Raw genomic sequence first — 21,609 nt, 5'->3', positions numbered from 1 at the left:
ACAGAGTTTGGGAGAATCAATTTTTGGCGTAGTCTATATGAAAGGAAAAATGAAGGTCACTGGACTTGTAAATCACAGAGAGGGGACAATACTGACCAGCCAGCAACTGGCTGCTTTCAGGGGGTCTCTGGCACTAGCTCAAGAAACACACCAAGCGTCCTCGAAGCAAAAATGTGCCACATTGTGAACGTGCCACCATTTTAAGCAGTTTCCATATTTCCACCATAAATTCTGCCCCTTTCTTCATCGCTCCGGTTGTGCTGGCGCTGGGGCAGCTATGGCAGCTTGCCTCCATAGGACCTAAGCTGAGAGGGATGAGTTACAAACCCAAATCCCAGTGTTTGTTAAGGGGATTTATGCATTAGGTTCTCTGAAACTTTACCCAGAAAGTCTTCCTCATTCCTCTGTTGGGTTTCCGGAAGAGAGAAATCCCCTCTGCATATCTCCCTTTGACTCAATGCTGGATACGGGCACATATAAATCCTGCTAATGACTTCTGCCTGTGGCTGACAGGTTCTGGTCTTTGGTGAAAGCTGGGTTCTCAAAAACTGCTTTTTGTTTATTTCCTAAGAGGATTTATTACAGGACTTCTTCAGTGAGCATCAGCATTCCCAACAATGGCTGTCAACATCCTTCATCTACTTGGGTGCTCCAAATGGAGGGATTCTAATTCATGCTGTTGGATCTGGGACCCTAACACTCAGAATTTAAAATCGTCTTGTGTAAAACCTAAGGGCCCTGTTTTGGGAGTTTCCTTTTTTGGAGACGGGAAGACGTTACCTTCTTAACACATTTCATTCTTGAGATACAGAACTCTTGGTTTTCCTTTGGAAATTTCCACCACTTGGAGGTGGGGGTAGGGGGGGTGAGGGTGCTTAGGGACTGACTGATTTAAGATAATCAGAATATGCCTTATCTCCCTGTGGTTATAGGGATTGCTTCAGGAATGGACACATAATTCATTCAGACTAAGAAAGCATGGTAAGAATCTGGGGCTTCTGAGAAAGAGAAGTATTTCTCCTTTGCTGGGATTAGTGATGTGATGGTAGCTGTGAAGTCTGGAGCTACAACCATCCCATATCTAGAAGACGCTAAAGCTACCAGCAGCAACGAAGAACCTAAGAATGGAACCAACTAAGAAGAACCTAAGAGCAGAGAGATGGGTCCTGGTGATATATGGTTATTCCTTGGACTCAGCTATGCCTGAAGCTAGTTACCATGTGTTTTTCAATTACATGAACCAATAAACTCTTTTGACTTCAGTCTACATGAGTTGGGTCTTCTGTCTCTTGCAACTGGAATAGTAGTAATTGATAGCTAAATTCAGTTAAGTAGACTCTGGTATGTACATATCAAGTCTCTGATCCAGAGTGCTACCTTCTCTCCTAGAACACGGAAACACAGTATTGTAACAACCTTGACATCTTGAACAGAGATGCTGGCAGAGTCCTTCAATAGGCCATCTTTCTTGTAATTTCAAGCACCTTGCTTGCCCTCCCAATCATGCACCCCTGCTCCTGTGTCTGTAACCTTCCTCACTACTGCTTTCTGCCCTTGGCATATACACAAGCTCTTAACTTTCCCATCTTGTGAAATGACCTCCTTTACTCATCCCTCATTTTAGCTGTCACCTTATAACTATATTTTCTTTCTTGGTCAAGCTTTCTGAATTAGTCTATCCCAACCCTTCCCAAAGCCTCAGTTCTGCAGATGAGTGTACCATCAAGTTATATTTTGAGAAATGCTCCAGGTGGGAGCCTTCTTTTGGACAGTAACAATTAACATGAGAGTATTAGAGGCTCTGGGAGCTCTTACAGAGATGAAGACTATTCAATTTTATTTAACCCAGTGTTTCCCAAACCTATTTGACCATGGAAACCACCCACTCTTTAATTCTGCTTAAAATCACTTAACCTCTCAAGGATCTGGACTTCCGAGGAACATACATTGGGAAACGATAGTTCTGTGCAATGCCTTCATCTCTCAAGTCTCATTTATTCACTTAAAATGATTACAAAACTTTTTAAATACCAAAAGTATATAGCAAAATATAACACACTTGTAGCTATGACCAGCTTTGCCAAATCTTAATGAAAAAGAAAAACATCTAAATCAAATCTGGCGAAAGATTTACAGTTTGCAAATGTTCTATTTCTCTCTGAGAAATCTTTACCTTAACACACATTCCCTTTGTCTTGAATAGCCCATCTCCCCTTTCCCCACCATTCTTTGCCTAGTGATATCTTCCTCCTTTTAAGACTCAGCTCAGCTATTATCTCCTCCAGGAGACCTTTTCTGATCCCTCCTGTTCCCCAGCCCGTCAAGGTTCTGTGGTCCTCCCAGAGTTCCCTGAATGTACTCCTATCAAAAGATAGCAGTTATCATATTCTTAGCTAATTGTCTGCTTATTCAGTGGTCTCCCTTATTAGACAAAAAGTTCCTTAAGGACAAGAAACTCTCTTTTCTTTCTGCATCCGCAACATCCTGTGTTGATCGCTGGGACAATCAGAGATACTGATCCACTGTTTCGTGACTGATGAATGTTGCAGGGCTTTCAGTGGGTCTTCCCCACGCGGGATATCAGTGTACAAGTCAGCCACCAGATTTCTTGACTCCTGTGTTGTCCTGACTTCTGTACATTTGACCCGGTCACTATCTTCCTCTTCGGATGCTGTCTCCACTTTCATTTTTCCGTCTCAAAGCAAGAGAATCAGCTAGGATGTCGTCTGCTTTGAGTAGCAGGAAACCAACTCTCAAAAGCTGAAGCCATCAGGATACTCATCTAAGAAGTCCGGAGGTGAAAGGCTTTGAGGTTGGTCATCGTGGATCCATGCTTTCCTTCTATTTGTTCTACCAGCATTAATGTACTAGTTGTTTTTGTTTGTTTGTTTGTTTTTTGTTTTTTTGTCCTCATACGTGTCACCTTGTGGTTGCAAGCCGGCGGCCATGGCTCCAGAATCCTGTCCTCCCACTGTGTGCCAAGGCTGGGTGCCTTCATGAGGCTCTGTCTTTTTGCCAGGGAGAAAATCCCTCCTCAGAGCCACTAGCCGATTTCTCCATGAACTTGTGCCGTGGCCCCCCAGCTTGCCAGGGAGGCTGGGAAAGTGAGCATCTGGCCCAGGGGAACAGAAACACCACGACCGGCTTCACCTGACTGGGATTCACCACCTGTGGCTGGCAGACGGGCCAACCTCCCTGAAATCAAGGGGTCTCTATCCACCAGCTGAACAAAACTGGCCTTCTCTTAGCAGGGCCGAAGAAGGCCGGAGAGAGCTAAGGGACTAGCTGCCGGGTAGGTGACACAGCGTGACTGCCAGAGTAACACCAGTATGGCTGTCAGGGTACCGGGCTGTGAAGCCAGAAGATTCCAGTTTCGAGGCTGCCGCTTCTCCCTCACCAGCCACAGGCCCATGGCCGGCTCCTGGTGATCTCTGAGCTCGATGTTCATCTGCTCTAACGGGAGGTTTCCTCAGGGTATCATGTGAGCTGACTAATGACGTTTAAAACAGAAGAGAAGCTTCTATTCATCCAGCTTCTTAAGTTAGGGATCTCGTGACATTTCTTAAGGCAGGAAAACATGTGTTCAGGCATTCATCCGACAGTTCCTGCGCATCTCCCCTGGGGCACTTTGGGTCACAGAGATAGTTAGGACAACCTCTGCCCTCAAGAGGCTCACTGTCTGGTGAACAAGACAAACATTTACACGAAGAGCTAAGCTGAACATGACAAGGGCCATAATTAAGATCTGTAGACAGTGCCATGGACCAGAGAGGAGGTCAATCTGCCGGGCGGGGGAGGGGCACCGACAGGGCCGCTGCGGACTGCCATGCGGGCTGTGTAACACACAGCTTGCACAGGTGCACGGGGAAGCCCTGGATCCTGACGTCCAAAGCCCTCTTAAGAGAGGAAACGTTTGCACCGGAGGCAAAGGAAGACTGCAGGTAGGACAAGGTAAAGAAGGAGTCCGTGGAGAGGGGAAAAAAAAAGTACAGTCGTTGGAAAATTCGGGATACAGTCAATGCTCTGGAGCAGATCTACCATTGAGGGAAAGGGGTGGGGGGTCACAGAAAGGAGGCTGAGAGCCAGGTAAGGCTTTTTACAACCTGAACCTTATCCTTTAGTTGGCAGAGGAGAGTCAATGGAAGTTTTAAAACATTAAAAGTAACTCATTCCTTCAAAGGTTAGGGAGGCCAATCCCATTTGCAAATTAAGTAACTACTAAATTGCAGGAGTCTCAGAGTACTCCCAACTCTATTTAATAAACAAAGAAGTTATTATAATGTTCAAGAAAGAGCTGTCAACTGCGCTTCAAAGTTTTTCAGAGACTCTGATGAAATGAATACCTGTGTTTTGTCCTTCCATAAAACTGAACAGGTTAGGGATACATCCCATAAATCCTACAATTATTTCAAGCACAAAGCATAGCCTTACTACATTATCGCTTTTAAATAACACATCACCAGGTTCTGGTTCCCAAAACCACTTTGGGGAAAAATGCTTTCCTAAGTGACATCACCCCCTTTTCCATATAAAATGAAAAAATAAAGGATCATATTCAGAAATAGCAGGCTACGGGAGGAGGATTGGTATACCTTAAGAGCCCACTATGGAACCCCCTACTGCCCTGAGAGAAACAAAGAAATAAATTAAAAATATAAAAACCCCCAAATACACATAGTTGAGCTTAAAAGAGGTGGGCTGGTTTTCCCCAAATCCATTAATAAAATAAATCACCGTATTTCATATTCACAGTCATCTCTGAAAGTTCTCCTCTTAATTGCTCCATGGCATCATGTTTTATTTTAGTAAAGTTCAGATTTTATTGCCAGGGACTAATGGGCATGGAGTCCCTGAAGAACTTGTTTTAAAACATTGACCAGTCAACCATAAAAGGGATATTAAAACAGCTACAGAGGCTAAATAAGAATTAAAAAGTATAGCCACTTATTTTTAAATTAGAATCCTCTTTCCCATTTAGGAATATAATAAAATGTGTCATAAACTTTCTACTTTCATTCCAAAGTATTGTTGTAAGGATCGACCGTAATGCAGATACAAACCTTCTACGGTTAAGTAGCACTCATTAAAATCAAGTGCTGTTTTTAAGCATTATTGGAGGCGTTTTAAAATTATACATGATTACAATGTTGTAAAAACCTTCCATGGAGAGACACAGAAAAGGAGAAACGGGAAGGATCTAATGAAGAAGACTGTTAATAAACTCGTGCCATCGGTAGGTCCAAATTCACAAGGCAAGCAAGGTCAAGTCCTAGGACACATCTGGGGAGAACTCGCAGTCCGGCAGGAGGCTGCAGAATGTGTTCAGATGAGATCTGTGCGCATCACTCTTGCACCATTTGGTGTCCTCCCCTCCAGTCTAGGAAGATTTTCCAGAACTACGTAGCCTCTCTCGCTTTACCGATACACCATCTTCTTTACCAAGGTTCGCTATCAATGATTAGGGAAGTAGCCCCGTTTCGTTAAGTGGGAACCTGGCCAGGAGAGAATCAATCTCTCAGCCTTGCCTCCAGTTCAACCTGACTGGGGCACTCAGATCCCCAACTCTCTGATAATGGGTTACAGTCCTTCCCTTCTTCTGGTGGCCCAGAAGAGGGCAAGGATCGTTCACCCGGAGGGAACATCCACTCCGATAAACTGCACAGGGCCCAGTCGCACCTGGAACGTGGAAATGGCTTCTCAGGCTTCCTTCTGAAATAGGGCATGAGGCAGAGAGAGAAAGAAGACGGTTTTGCCCAACAGAAGCACTCTCTGGCCAAATAGGACAAACACAGGATGTCCAACCGAAAGGAACAATCTTTTAGTAAACATGATCTCTGAAAGGACTCGGAAACAGAGACTTCAGCAGAGATCCAGTTGGTGCCAAAAAGGGGGCAGGGGGCAGGGCAGGAGCAGGATGGCAAAAGGGCCCAGAAGCCACTTCATTTCTAATTCGGCGGCACCTTCCGTTCCTCTCAACAGTTTTAAATAAAGGCATCTTGAACTGGTTTAGATTAGCCCCCACCAGGCACATTTGTAAAGATAAAAAGAACATGGTTGTTTTCCTTCCTCCGAGAGGGGGCTGGGAAGGGAGAGCCGGGCCTTTATGGAGGAGAGAAAACAAGAGTCAAGTATGTTCTTATGCCCACGTTGCTTTGAAACTTCGAACTCTCAAACTTCTCGTCCTCCTTGGTCGCAGAGACGGGGAGGAGAGAAGCCAGGCAGGGGTTGGGGGTGGGGTGGAGAGAAGTGTGTTTTTCTTCCTCGTCCTCAGTTCATGGCAGCAACTAGTTTGTGTAAACATTCGGTAGCCCATCTGAACCCTATTTTAGAACAAAACAATTTCAGTTTTAAAGTGTTTGAATTACTTTAGCTAAATCTGAGGATTTGCCTATTGAATCTGGAGCTGTTCCCTTTCAACTCTGAATGAAGGAAGAATTATGAGGCTGGAATTATTCAATGAGAGCTATCTGTCCTGGCACTCAATCAAAGGGATTAGGATTTGGAGAGAAAAGCCTACAGGTGATCCTCCAGGAAGCATACCAAGCAGTTATCAAAAACACACAAGTTCAAAGCAGCTCAATTTTCATATGTTAAATGTACTTGGATGCAGCCCCAGGCTCCTTTCTAGGTAAAAAATTGTGTTAAAGCTGTTTGTACTTGCATACTTAGCAGACAAGGGAATAAAAAAGCATGTGGTACAGTGGTGCCGGGTCCACCTCGCCCGCCTGTAACACGATAAATCAATCTTGTTCTCTCGGTGAAACACGATCTGATACTGTGTCCGGGCTTCCCGGACCCATCCCTGACTCCTAACATCATGGCAGATAGTCATTTACCTCTTCGATGCGAAAGAGCTGTCACAACACAAATGCTGGGAGGCCAGGCACCCGGCCCCGGCGGCTGAACAATTACAGTGCATGCTGTTCACGAGGCCTGCGTGCTGTTTTCCCAAACATCATGATCTGGGCTTAATGGTGTACTACCTGCTAAACAGCTGAACTTGGGCATGCTGAAAAGGAGAAAAAAATGACACTGAGATTTAGCTTACAGATGAGGGGACGTCCAGGGAGGCCTTCCTGTACTAGCGGGTCATCAAGACAGACACTTTATATTGCCATGAATATTCCGCAGGGCACACACAGAGAAGGATACAACTCCCTTTGGTGGGCCCAAAGGGGCTCTGAATGTGTAATGTATGAAATAAAGGGAGACTTCAAACACCTGTATTCAGTCGTTAGAATTGGATGCAAAACATGTCCTAGCCTACCAGACACATAATCCGTGCTCAGTAGATGGCCAAAAAGGTAGGAGCAGAAACAGTGCCTGCTTCTGCTACGTCCAACCTCTATGGAAGGAAGGTCAACGTCACACCGCGACAAGACTCAGCCTGTCGCTGACTGACAGGGAGGGCGGCGAAGGGCCTAGAATTTCACAGGACAGAGCGTAGCACTGAGAGGCAAGCATGGGGATCTCTGGCTACAGGACTTCAGAAAGTGAGCTGGCCTACCCAAATTGTAGTTGCCTCATCTATAAAATGGGTATAAAAGCCAACTCACGCAAAGAGGCTGCTGACGATATGTATTCAATGTATGCTAGCAGGCACTGTGCTAAACATTCTAGAGGCATTAACTTTCCTCCAATCACGTTAATGGAATAAATATTAACATTATTTCCATCTTAGAGATGATGAAACGGAATTAAACAAGCAGTGTGCTCAAAATCACTGTACCAGCAAGTGGCAGAGCACAGATTCAGACTCAGGACTTGGAACATAGGGTCCGTGTTCCTTACCTTCTACCCTATCCATGGGTCTCTTGAATTTGAACCGCCTTCTATAATTAACGTTATTACCAGCCTACTGGGCTGGAGCCCCGAGGACCCTCCTCAAATCCTCCCTCTCCCTCCCTATTGCTAATCGACTGCCACATCTCATGGCCCTACCTCCGCAATGTCCTTCTCCTTCCTGCGTGGTGCTCCTTCTGCCAGGGCCCACATGAGGTCCCACCACCTCTGGGCTTTACCAGTTGCCACAGGCCAGCCTGCCTGTTCTCTTCTCCAAGTCTTTGCTCATTCTCTTCCTGAAGCCTGAAATATCGCCTGCCTCCTTTGCTTGGCACAATCCTACATGTTCGTCCTTGCCCAGGCTACAAGAGGCTTCCCTCAGCCTTGATTACTCTCTTGCAGGTGCTCCCAGAGCACATCGGCTGAATCCAGAGTATGTACTTCATCCTCCTCCTTGGCATTTCATTCAGCCGGACTCCCCGACCCAAACCCCCTCCATGAACTGCCCTAATAAGTACTGTGAGTTCTGTGTCATATTTATTTTTATTTCTGTGGCACCTAGGTCTTCCAAATAGGTTTTTCTGAACCGGAAAAACGGAAGGCAGAGAGGAAGAATATCTTAAGATTCACTCCAGGTCACAGACGCTTGATTCAGACGATACAAACAATAAAAACAAACACATAACAACAGCAACGAGAAAAACCCTGGTATTACGTGAGGGATAAGGAAGCACCGTGGATAAAAAAACCTAGGCATGGGTGCCAGACTGCCAAGGTTAAAATCCTCCTGCTACCGCATACTAACTACATAACCTTGGGCAAGATTCTTAACTTCTCAGGACTCCACTTTCTTTCCTTCAAAAATGAGGAATAACAGCACTACCTACACCCCACGAGTTTGCTGTAAAGGATTAAATAATGCACGGAGCATTTAGAATAGCACTTGGCACATAGTAAGTGTTCAATAAATGGTAGCTAGAACACTACATGGAGAGAATATTTCCTCTCCTTGCCATCTAAAACACTAACCTCTTAAAACCGGTACAAAAGAGAAGCATTATAGTCCGCACGCTCTCTTTCAGAATCGGAGATGAAAAAACTCTAAGAAGTTGGATGTTGCAAACTCTGCTAGACTTTTCTTTCCTTCATAGCTCAGCTTCAGGCCCCAACATAAAAGAGCAATGCCGTAAACCTGGCTCCTCCTGGCTTCTTATCGTCTTGGCACTGAACAATCAATTTGAAAGTACATTAAGTTATTTAACAGGTCACCAAGTAGCAGAAAGCTAAAAGTTTAACCATATTTACAAGGAAGAATTATATGAAAATATTTTTATTGATACTATAAAAACCACCATTAAAAATGACTGCATTGAAATGCTGAACGTGTATGAAACAAATGGGCAACTCTTAAAATATTACCTGGTTCCAGACAGTCCAAATTTTGTGTCTCGTTAGCAAATAAGATAAGTGACTTTGTCTGAAATGATGTTTTATAAATCCTATTAATGGGCTATAAGGGAGGCAGCGGTTCCCAAAACAGGAGAATTAATTTCTCAGCTCAATCCCCATTTTACACACAAAAATGTGGGGGGAACAGAGGGGAGGGGCTGCTTTCAGACAAACAGACTACTAAGGGTCTGTAACAATTCCATTTTATACTTTTCAAAATACCTATACACGCATATCTTCTCTGCTCCTCACGACAAGCCTGAGAGGCAGGCTGGGCAAATACCAACACTCCTGGGGTTTTTAACAATAACGAGAAACGTAAAGTGGCTTCGTCGGAGTCCGTTTAAGGCAGAGCTAAGTTAGGCTCCTGGCGGCTCCGTGGCCCTTTCCACAGTGCGTGGTGTGGTAAGAGCCAGTGCATGGCTTAGAGACGGGTGCAGCCCTCTCTGCGCAAACCCACAGGATACTGTCCTGCCAAACTCTGTATCCAGATAAATTATAAGGCACTTGGTTTGTGCTTCTACTTTTTGAAAAATAGAAGTGATATACTCTCATCACCACATAAATAATAGCACCGTGCTTTGTATACACTACTTTTTTTTTTTTTTTTAAAGAGCAGGACGTCCTCCAATGATTGGTGCAATTTTGTTTTTGCCTTTTCTTGCCAAAAAGAAAATATGGCTTTAATAGAAGTTTACATCTGCGTGGCATTACATGCATGTAAAACAGATGTAACCTAATTACATTTTCATTTAAATTGCTAAATAGCTACCTAAGTAAAAAGCTAAAATAACATACAAACAACAGTTACTATAATAACAAGTGTACTTAGAATTGAATGAAAAGGATCAAAGCTGCAGCATATAGAATTTGAGTTGGTCTTTCAAAAAGAGGGCGACGTCACAACGCCGCCTCCATGTACCTCAAGTCATTCAGAAGTCCCTCCCGCTCGGCCTGAAGATGCAGCTCGGCTCAGCCTAGACACACGGAAGGAAATCCGAAGCGTTTATATAAAGACTCTGGGTTTCATGAAGATTAGACACACTCTACTAGAGATTATGTAGCAAAACCCTAAACTGGAAATTAGAATTCCAGGGCAATACAATCAGCTTGATTATAGTTTTAAGCAGACCTGTCTGGGCTAAAATCAGGAATCAGCTCCCAACCCTGAGATCAGAGCACCCTTTTCTGGATTTGTCGCAGAAGACGTTACATGTCAGTCATTGCATATTCACGACCGGTCCCTTCCTGAATGCCACAGGAAGGCTCCTCAGAAGGATCCAGAGCATTTGGGATGATGTCGAGCTTTGCAGAAGGGCACGCATGGTTGGTCTTCACAGGAGCAGAGGCAACACCACGCTGCCCTGTGAGACGGCTGAAATCCTCGCGGTGTACTCTGGGAACGTGCAAACCGGCCTGACCTAGCTTTGCTGAGTAAGGTCCACTGCCAGCTTTTCCTTTTTGATTTCAATCACATTTTTCACTAAAGTGAATTTCAGGCAGTGGGTGACAGTGTCTGTTATTTTAAGTAGGCTGAGAATAAAACTAGACGTGTAGCGTGTTCGAGCAGTATAAAATTATTTCAGAATTAGAACAGTCCACTGCTAAAAGCCAAGGATCTAGCGCTGGAATGCCTGCTGAGGACACTCTCCCATTCACTTTCTTCTCTAAACTAGACCAGCCAGTTTTTCTGAATTTTGCAAAGGAGTGCAGAAAAATAAAACACTTGAATCCAGCCAGCCCTGTCTGATCACAGGTCTGAAATGTTTCGGAGGAATTAAAAAACAACAACAACAACAACAAAGAAATGGAACATCTCTCCTAAAACGAAAGGTTTCAAGCCGAGAACGTCCTTATCAGAGACATGGACAAACTCTAAAAATTAGCTTTAAATTATACCCCAATACACCTACCCTGAGAGTTAGCTTCAGGCTCCCTTTTTCGTTTGATTGAGCAAACGTCCTCTCTCTAGAGATGTGAAAGAATGGAAAGACAAAGGATTGGAGGTGAGGCACTGAAAGATGTGAAAACAGAAGAATCACCCAGGGGCCAGCAGCTGGTGTCAAGGTTGGCACTTCTTCCTCAATGCTGCCTCAACACGGTATTTTAATGGGCGAGCAAAGGGCTGCCAACATGCGCACTGCCTCTCACTACCCCGCAAACATCAAAGCCCAAAAAGGGCTCCCACGCACTGGGTGGGAAAGATTTTCTTTTTCATATCTAGACCATCCTACACCAAAACCGTGATGATTCCCTGCCCGGATCTGGTAACCAGGAGGTTGGGGAAGAGAACGGGGAACCTGACTCTGAGAATCTTCTCGTCCACAGCCGTTCCCCAAGCTGAGCGCTTTGGCTTCTTCTCTTCAGACTGGCTGCTGTCTGCTTTCTGTAAAGGGTGTTCGTAAAGTTTCACAATGTGTTGAGAACACATTTGCGAAAGACAAGTGAAGGCTTGTCGTGATTTTGTAACCAATTATTTCATTTGTGTTTTATAAATCGGTCATAAATGTCATTGACTAATTGCTGCCCTCCCCCCTCCCCCACACACCCACTGGAGCAAATAGGCAACCCTGCACCACTCTTGCCAGGGGCCAAGAACTAATGGCAGGTTTTACACTAAACTTCACCTATTTGGAAGGACATCAATGGCAGCTGAGGACACACTGTGATTTCTCTACTCACCACCACACCTCTCTGCCCTGAAAAACAAACAGATTTCCATCATTCCACTCACTCCAATGCCAGGAGAAAAGAGAACAGACGACCCAAAAGAAACAATAATAAAATAATCATATGACAGTATCACTGACTTAGTCAAGGTCTTGTCTTATCCATCTGATCATTACTAAACCGGTAGTTACTCAAAAACACACATTAAGTGATGATTTATCTGTTCGACTGTTGTACAAACATTGTCTTCTATTGATGCTTAGTAGCTCTGGGAAAGGAAATGTGAATAATGCCCTGCCTCAGAACGAACTTTAAAGAATAACCACATTCCAAAGGCTGATGCCAGAGGCAGGGGAGGAGGAGAGAAGTAATTACTTAGAGATGGGTTAAAAGTCAGCAAGAAAGGAAAGAGAAGGGCGGCTCTGTCCTATAAACTTTTCTGGAACTCTACTCCCTTAAGTCAGTCTTGACAAAGGATCTATGTCACTTTAAAAAAAAGAGAGAGAGAGAGAGACATAAATGGGACAAGCTGTCCTCTTCACAATGGTGTTTGACACCGCAAAACAGTACCTGTTCAGAAACACACCAAGCCGTACACACCGCCCCCTGCAGGATGAGAAGATGCTGCCACCAACACCCGGCTCCTCTTCTTAATTTGTGGAAGATAAGTCACAAACGTGGCTTGTAGGCCAAACCCAGCCCTCACTATATTTTCCAACTTTAAGAAAATTAGTTGTCCAAGTTTTTATATAAGTATGTTTCGTGTTAAAAAAATATATCTTGATTTCTGGCTTCTGGGAAAAAAGAAATCTGGCAAGTCCAGCACAATGGGCCCACATGGTCTTGTGGCAACCACCACCTGGAGCAGAGGACTGGCTGTCTTCTTTCGGCTGAAGGTGTGCTTTCTGGTTCTACGTTGTCCCCTCAAGTCCCCATCACGTCGTACCTAGCCGGCGTCACTCACTGACATTACCCAAGGGCCCCTGTACGGATTGGAGCTGATCATTTCTGCTGTTTGGTGTAACCACTAATTAACTGCCCAGCAAACAATTCTTTTCCCTACTTGAAGGCAGAGAAAAAAAGATTTCAGAAGCCCTGAGTCCTATCGAACAATTCCAACTGTGACCAAAATTCTGCCACACTGAGTGAGCCAGTGTTTGAATTTCAGAACAAAGTGCGCCACACATCCTTGGGCTTGCCTGAAGACATCCTGGCCCCGGACAACGCAGACTGGCTGACCACCAGGTCAGCCTCTCCTCCAGGTACACGATTCCCTAGGGGTCAGTCGCATGTTCTGTGGGCAAACTAGGAAAATGAACCATACCATTCTCTAATGGAAAAAATACATTCTATTTTTATTTACTCTTATTTATTACTCCCAAATTAAGTCTGTTCAAAGTTGACCTATCAGACACGCATTTTCAGCCTGACTTTTTTACAGTTACGATAGAGAAAAACCATCATTCTTCATGATATGTTTTTTATAATGAGGACCACAAAAAAAAAATGCAGAGAGAAATCTCAGGATCTTTGGAAATAGAAATGAATGTACATATTTTGCGCTAGCTAGCAGTAATTACTTTACCATGTGAGGCTCAGGGTAGGTAGTAATGTGCAATACCTTTAAACTTGGAGCCATCCCAAAAAACAAACAGCAAAAAACCTGACCTCTGACCCTGTTTTGAAGCATCACCACCCGCTTGGGTAGTGTTTGCATGTTAAAATATTTATTTCCTTCATAAAAAAATCTATCTGAATATCCAATCTCTCAGCAGAAGGGAGTCTTATTTCCATGTTAGCGGAAGCCCTTAAGTAATTTGGGGCTATGATCTGAACACTACAAGCTTTACCCACTTAAAACTTTGCCAGCTTCAAGCTGCATATTTTTCTCACCAGCTCCTCATTTGCAAAACATATTAGAGATTCAGGTGAAAGGTGACGAAGTTTCCACAGCTGGAAAGCCCAGTTAGAAAACTGTATGTTTCTTGGGCACAGCTTCCAACAGAGCTGTATTTCTGGGCATTCTGTCACTTGAAGACAGGGTTGGTACCAGTGGGGAGGAACAAGTTCTCACAAGCCAGTACTGTAATGGTAACTTCTGGATGCGGTGTGGGAGAGACTGAAGCCTCTCGGGCAAGCTCTTTCACCGAAACACCTCTGACTGTGGCCTTAGAGCACAGGGACATCATCCCGCGAAGTTTTTCTTCATCTGTTCACTGCTTATGGTATTTGAGTAAAAGGCCTACTAAAAGTCACTTAGACTTTAATCTCTGCCATGAAAAGGAGACTCGAAATCTCACATAAGGTGCTTGACTGAATCACATTTGCAAGGTTGGGCAGACGAGAGAGGAACGAGATGCAGTTGAGGTGTTTGCGCCCCTTCACCCAGGCACAACCCTCAACCTTCACCAACAGCGAGGCTGAGAGGAACCCTAGCTCCTCCTCCATGATGCTTTCTAGTAAGACAGTGTGGTAGGGTGAGCCTTTGCTGAATTCTTCTCTGAGGCCCAGGATCAAGATACTAAAATTAAGCTCAGAACAGCTCTTAAAAGCAGAAGGGCTTTAGATTTTCCTTCATGTCCCCCAACGTTACTTAGTGGGGAAATGGCTGTGCTTCTCTGGTGCAATGATTTGGGGAACACAAAGGAATAAGGCCCTTTACTTCCAGATATCAGTAGAACTCTACCTGCAATTTAAAAAAAAATTTTTTTTTGTAGTAGAGCTGACACAACTTTACCTCCAAATTTAAAAACAGCTCGTTAGGCCTGAAATACTGTGCAGAACCCATATTATCTCTCTGTGAGGAAAACTGGCCACGCTCTTTAGACTTGTGTCTAGCATAAATCTGCGGGAATTTAGAATTCTGTAATTCTGGCGTGTATCAGAAAGTGGTTTTTGCATCTCATCCTGTACCAGTTACGCTTCCTTTAGGGGGAAAAACCCAACTATGTTGCAACAAGAAAGAAAACGTTGTACACTGAGCTATTTAACTACAACCATTTCTCCACTTAAGAACTTTCCATTTAGACTTACGATAAGAACAAACCGAAGTGCAAGAGCAAAAGTGTGTCCCCCAACAGACTATACCTCCAGGAGCTGCTCGATGCTACTCTGGATTTACAAACGAAAGGGTTGACAGACAGCTTTGCGGATCCTAACCTGCTTGGAAGGAGAAGCACTTGGTAAGTCATACAAACTGCTGATCAAGGCGGCAAGTCCTTCCAGCACCTTTGGGCAAATGAGATAAAGGTGCCCACTGAGGGCAAGCAGTCTCCCAGTTTGGAGAGGGCAGTGTGCACTGGGCCTCGGGCCCTCTTCCTTCATGCCAGCCCCCTCAGCCGGGAGCCCGGATGCAGCGTGTGACCCGTGTGACAAGTATGGAACATGACAAACGCATAAGCGGGCCTCTCTGTTCAGCCCCTCTGGTTTCCAGGTAGCAAAAGTCTCGTTAAGTAACCTCGCCAGCACACAGAGATCGGGGACTAATTTCACAATTGTTTGATGAAACAACCTCGATAGCATCAAGTTAGAAGGAGGAGGAATAAATCGAGGGATGCTCGCCAGAAATAATTAGGAGTCACAACAGAAAAGAGCAAAGTCGTGTGGTTTCGCTTCACGATTAACCAGTTCTTCTAGACTTAAGGGTGGGACTGGTTCGATCGTCTTCACAGCCTGACTCGAGAAGGGCACGCACAGAGCGGAGACCAGCAGATCCCTGGCCTGAAGAGCCATGAGCGGCCTTCTGCTGGTGAGCGTCGGAAGCCAGGAAGCCAGGTTTTCAAGTCCAGAGAGGAGACGCGCTGAGCCAGCATGCTCTGGCTTCGGACTCCCTGTGGAAGCAAATGGCTCCAAGGAGAGGGCAGACTGAACGTCAGTGGGAAAGGGGCAAAGCATCCAAAAAGCTTCAGAAATTACCAAAAGCGTTAGCTAGGAGGTCAGCACTTCTTAATTTTAGGATGGAACCTGGGAAAGCAGTTAGTGACGGCAAAGTCATGGTAGATGCAAACACTTCTTAGTTCTCTTCTTACCTCCATGTTGGGATCGTGTCCCTAACATTAGTTATAATTGTAAATGAGGTTGCAACACCTTGAGGATGAGTTGGCAGCTTTGTAGCTATTAACAACAACTATGCCTCAAAAGAAGGGAGGGAAATGGCAGAAGACACAAGAAATTCACACATACACGCACAGCCAGGAAACAAGAAAAGCATGGAAACATGAAAAATGTCCAACCACAGTAGTGACAAAGAAATGAAATGAGATGTAACTTGTCGCCCATAAATTTGGCAGATTTATTTTTATTTTTTAAAGATTTTATTTCTTTATTTGAGAGAGAGGCGAGGGGGAGAGAGAGAGAGCACAGAGACAGACAGCAAGCACAAGTCAGGGGCAGAGGGAAAGGGAGCCCAATGTGGGGCTCGATCCCAGGACCCCGGGATCACAACCTGAGCCAAAGGCAGCTGCTTAATGGATTGAGCAACCCAGGTGCCTCAAGATTTTTTTTTTTTAAATGGTAATATTCCATGTTCCCAGACACGAAAAGGGAGAGGCATTCTCAAAACCTGTTGGTGAAAATGTAAACTGGGACCAATCTTTCTGAATATTAGATTGGTAATGTTTTACACAAACACTCATTGCACACACATTTATCAAGTACTATGATTTGTTACGAATTTAAAATGTACACTTTGCTTCACCTTGTAATTCCATATCTAGAAATGTATTCAATAAGGGCTCAAAGATTAGACATCTATTATGATATTTAAAAGTGAAAAAAGAGGGGCGCTTGGGTGGCTCAGTCACTTAAGCATCCGATTCTTGATTTTGGCTCAGGTCATGATCTCAGGGTCGTGAGATCAAGTCCCAAGTGGGGTTTGATGCCAGGGCCTGGAGCCTGCTTACGATTCTCCCTCTCCTGCTGCCCCTCCCCCCACTCTAAAAAAAAAAGTGAAAAAAGAGATATGGTTAAACACATTATTGTATATTTTGAGGTAAATTATTCTTGAATGAAATGTAATTAATGAGAAAATGATCAAAAAATAATATTCTGTGAAAAAGAGTACAAAAACTTTTAAAACGGAAATCTTCCTAATCATACACCAGATGTTAACAATTCAGGGTGGTAGAATTACAGGTAATCTTCATCTTTTTCTTATACTGTTATATAGTTTTCAAATTTTCTACCATGAGCATTCATTAATTTTAAAAGCAGGAGAAAGTGTTAAGCAACAAAAATAGAATTAGCTGAAGAGCAGAGGTATTTAGAATTTCAAAAGCATATAACTGAACAAGAAAACAGCAAACTGGTGGCATCGCAATTCCAAATGTGCCCTTAAGCAGAGATTTACAAATCCTGAAAATATATAAATTTGGGGTCCTGCAACAGTGTTGAAGGAGCATCTGTAAACTGAGTCAGAAAAGGTTCAAAACAGAAGATCCACAGAGATCACCCAGCTTAATCTCTTCACTGGACTGTGGTGGAAACGAGGACTAGGCATTGCAGTGACCCAGGACTCCTGGCTTTGGCGCTTTGCCCTTCCCACGACACTAGGGACAGCAAGAGGTTTCATCTACATTCCAAGTGTCAATCGACTGGTGGTAGCTGTTCAGTGCACTGTGCTGAAAAGACGCCATAGGAGTTGAGGAGAGAAAAATGCAGTAAGATTAGCAACATCTGCCATGGGCAGGAGAAGGGGGAGTGCTGGTGGGCGTGCCACATACTTGACATTCTTGCAAAAATGACATAATATTGTCTTCTCCAGACCAGGTGTTTGTCACTGTAATACAGTGAGTGCCTATTTCTAGGGGAACATTTGGTATAAATTAGGACTAAAGAAACCTACAGCTTCAATGGGCAAAGAATGAAGAGGAAAATTTATACTTGCCAAATGAAAAGGGGGCTATTACAGGTTTCATAAAGGTGCAGCATTATACTTCACTGAAATATTCATACTCTCTCCCCAAAAAGAAGCTTGCGAGGCATGAGCACAAAAGTTGAAAGAGCAAACTCATGCTTTTTCTCTGGAAAGATTTAAATAGAAATAAAGTTCAAAAATGTGAGGGACATGGCACGCAAGTCTCAATGCTAAAATAGCCAAAAGCCAATCAAGCCTGGGAGAAACTTCAAAAGGGTCAACTTCACAGAAAAGGTAAGGATGGATGAAGTCTACTAAGACCTGTTAATTGTGGTCTCTACAGGGAAAAGACCTCTGTAGGGAATTCTCACCTATGAAAGTGGATATGAAAGCAGTAAATAAAATACCAGCAGATCAAGTCCGTCTGTGTATGACATCACGATCAAGTAAGGTCTGTTCCAGGACTGCAAGGATGGTTCAACAGTATAAAATCTAATCATGTAATATATCACATTTACAAATTAGAGGGAAAAAAACCACATGGTCATCTCAGTAGACAACCTCCCCCCTAAAAAATCAGGATCTGATTGAGTGCAATATGCATTAATGAGAATAAAAATTCCTTCACTTGATAAAAAGTATTTACCAGAAATCTCAGCAAATCTCAAACTGACTTGTGAAATATCAGAACTGTCCTCAGTAACAACTGAAAAAATGTAAAGATGCCTACTAACCCTATTATTATACAACACTGTGCTGAAAATCTCAGCTAAGACAGGAAGGAAGATAAAAATAAAAAAGTATCTGTGTTGGAATGAAAAGGGCAACATCATCATTACCTTATGTTCTATCATTCCTTACCCAGAAATTCCAAGGAAATCAACTGAAAAAAACTACTAGAACTATGAAAAGAGTTTAATAAGGTAATGAAATAAATATAAAAACTCAGCAGCTGCCTACAAATTGTTTTAATTCCATTACAATCACAACAAACCCTCTAAAATACCTAGAAATACATGTAAAAGGATGTGAAGAACAATTTTAAAAACTCTACCTAAAGATGCGAAAGAGGACATAAGCAAATGAAGAGACACATCACTTCAACGCATGAGGAAACAGGTTTCTTAAAGTTCTCTAACATAGAAATCTATGAATTCAATGCACTTCTAATAAAAATGCCAACAGGATTTCTTAAATGGAATCTGACCACCTGATTCTAAAGTTCATTTGGAAGAAACAGGCGTGAGAAGAGCAACAAAATTACTTAAAAAGGACAACGGGAGGGGAGCAAGCCCTATATTTCAAAATATTAAATTTTGCAAATTAGGCAAAAATATAAATCAAAGAACAGAATTAATATACAGAACATATAAAAACTGCAAATCAAAAAGAGAAAGATAAATAACTTAATAGAAAATGTGTAAAGGATATGAACAGACGATATGAGAAGAAAAAGTAAAATGTTCAATAATAATGTGAAAAGATGCTCACCAGTAATCAGTAAAATGCAAATCAGAACCATGAGACAAAGTTTTCCACCTATCATAGTGGCAAAAATAAAATAATCAGAGTGATAAATTGATACCAATTCTTCATACACAGTTGATGGGAATGAAAACTGGTGCAGTTCTAAAGGAGAGCTATTTAACAGTTATTAAAATCCTAAATGTGCATACATTTAATCTACTCGTACCATTTCTTGGGATCTAGGCTACAGAAATAGTCTGATAAATACCAAGACGCATGAAAAAGTACATTCACTACAATATGGTTTGTGATAGGGAAAAAAAAAAACAACACAGTCCTCAAGACCAAGGTAGTTAAATGAAGTGGGATGATATGCCATCCACATTATGAAATATCGTGGGACAGTCAAAAGGAGCTAATTAGATTTCGACATACAAACATGAGTAGCTTTCTAGGTCAGTTTATAGTAAATAAACACAAGTTGAACTGTAGGGATTATACCATTTTACAAAAAAGAAAAAGAGGGAAAGAAGGAATGGATGAGAAAGGGATGAAAGGAGGATAAGACACTGCATCGGAAAGAAAAAAAGAAAGAAAAGAGCAAAATAATACCATATATTTTTATGGGTAATATATACATGCGTGCAAGTACGTAAGAGGCCGATCCAACAGGATACACGCCAAGCTGATTACATTACTTTTCACAGGGCAGAGCCACACGTTTGCTGGGGCAGTCAAAGGAGGTCTGCTTTTCTGGAGAGGCAATACAGAGTAATGGTTGTGTGCAGATGCTGGACGTAGGCTGCTGGTTCTAACCATTATTTAAATCAACCTGCACCTCAGCTTTTTCATCTGTAAGTTGGGGTAATAATAGTACCTACTCATAGGGTTACTATTATCAATGAATAAATTAATATCCATCCAGCACGTGTCTGGCATACAGTAAACTATCAGCGTGATAGAAGTATTAGCTGTTAGGAAGAGCCGTACAAAATTGCTGATATGTGACTATTCTGATCAACAAAAATAGTAATTTTATATGATTTAACTTAATGTTATGTATACTGTTTTGATTTTTTTAAATACACATCACATGCCTTTTTTTTTTTTTTAAAGGGCTGTGGAGAAGAAACGATGGGGGTAAGATTAGTAGAGAGGGTCTGAAGGGAGTCACTGTGTACAGAAAAATTAAATAATCTCAATATCTGTGTCTAGAAAGAGATTGTCTTTCGCAAGGAAAGCCAGTATTTAGAATAACTTTGCCAAGTAAAATTTGAGACATGCTTTCAAAATCTATTTTGTGCATATTTCCATATGAACCCACTGGACCAAATCTTTATACAAATGACTATATTCTGTGTAACACTAATAATGTTATTAAACCCGGAATTTAAAAGAAATACTAAAGATGTAATAACGTATCACCTTAGCATGAAATAATAAAACTTCTTTTGCCAAAGTATTAGATACTGCTTTACCCTAAATAAACAGCAGTTTTAAAATGTGTTATGATTACAACACCCATATAATGTTTAGGACACAGCTGTAACACAAACACACACACACACGCACAATTAGAATATTTAAAACCAAATGAAGTGAATCTCTGTATTTAAAAAGGGTTAGACTGGCCTTCGTTTCAGTTTCTGACTGTTAACTGTCAATCTTTAAATGTACTTCCTAGAAAAAAAACTAGTAAAGCATCCTCAGCTGAAGTCAATTTAGAAACAGAAAAATTTGTATAAATATAAAAACAAATCTCTAGTATTAAAGACACAAACAACTCCAGGAGAGTCGCGATTCCTAGGAAACGGCGCTATAAATAGTTTGACATTATTACACAATCTTCTCTGCATATCTCGTAATAGAAACTGCTACGGGTGATTGAAGAAATAAGCAACTTTGACATTTCTGGATGTAACTTGAAGAGATTATTTCATCATAAAGGATTGGTGCAGAATATACTAACCAACAACTCAATATCAAAACTCTCCTTGCAACTCTAAAACAGTGCAGAATGACATTTAAGATAATCCATTTATCACCATCCAATACAGGCTGCTTGTTCACAAAATGTCAGCGACGAGGCTGGAACATTCCCATCCCCAGGCAGCGAGTGCGTGTGACAAGCGTCAGCTTCATTTCCTTATATGCTACTGCCATACCTTGGACTTCGGCTCCCAGAGTGTTTGCAATCTATATGAGCAGCTGTACAAATGAACCGCCTCTTCTTTTTGTCACACACCACAGAGAGACAGTCCCCTCCAAGGATAATGAAAAGTCTGCATGTTCATTTGCAGGCACGCAATTTACTCCTGGTGAATTGTTGATGTTTTTATCAGCCATCCTTGAAAAGCTCAGTGCTTCAATGCTCAGCGGTGGTAATT

At 42.6% G+C, this 21,609-nt stretch overlaps 1 protein-coding gene across 6 annotated transcripts in view; it reads right to left on the bottom strand.

The window, feature by feature from the left end:
• FTO (FTO alpha-ketoglutarate dependent dioxygenase) overlaps positions 1-21,609 on the bottom strand; it is a 415,235-nt gene that overhangs the window by 140,741 nt on the left and 252,885 nt on the right. Inside the window, exon 9 of one of the 6 annotated variants that reach the window (XM_048223734.2) lies at positions 1-21,609. This exon is cut by the window's left edge and continues 10,007 nt beyond it. The exons of the other annotated variants lie outside the window; for them this stretch is intronic. Coding sequence (XP_048079691.1) covers positions 21,588-21,609 — 22 coding nt within the window. The 3' untranslated portion in view covers positions 1-21,587. 6 annotated transcript variants of the gene reach the window in all.

This window comes from Ursus arctos, unplaced genomic scaffold, assembly GCF_023065955.2.
Source record: "Ursus arctos isolate Adak ecotype North America unplaced genomic scaffold, UrsArc2.0 scaffold_19, whole genome shotgun sequence".
Taxonomy (NCBI): domain Eukaryota; kingdom Metazoa; phylum Chordata; class Mammalia; order Carnivora; family Ursidae; genus Ursus; species Ursus arctos.
The sequence above is the reverse complement of the archived record's forward strand: the minus strand, read 5'-3'. Positions and strand labels throughout refer to the sequence as shown.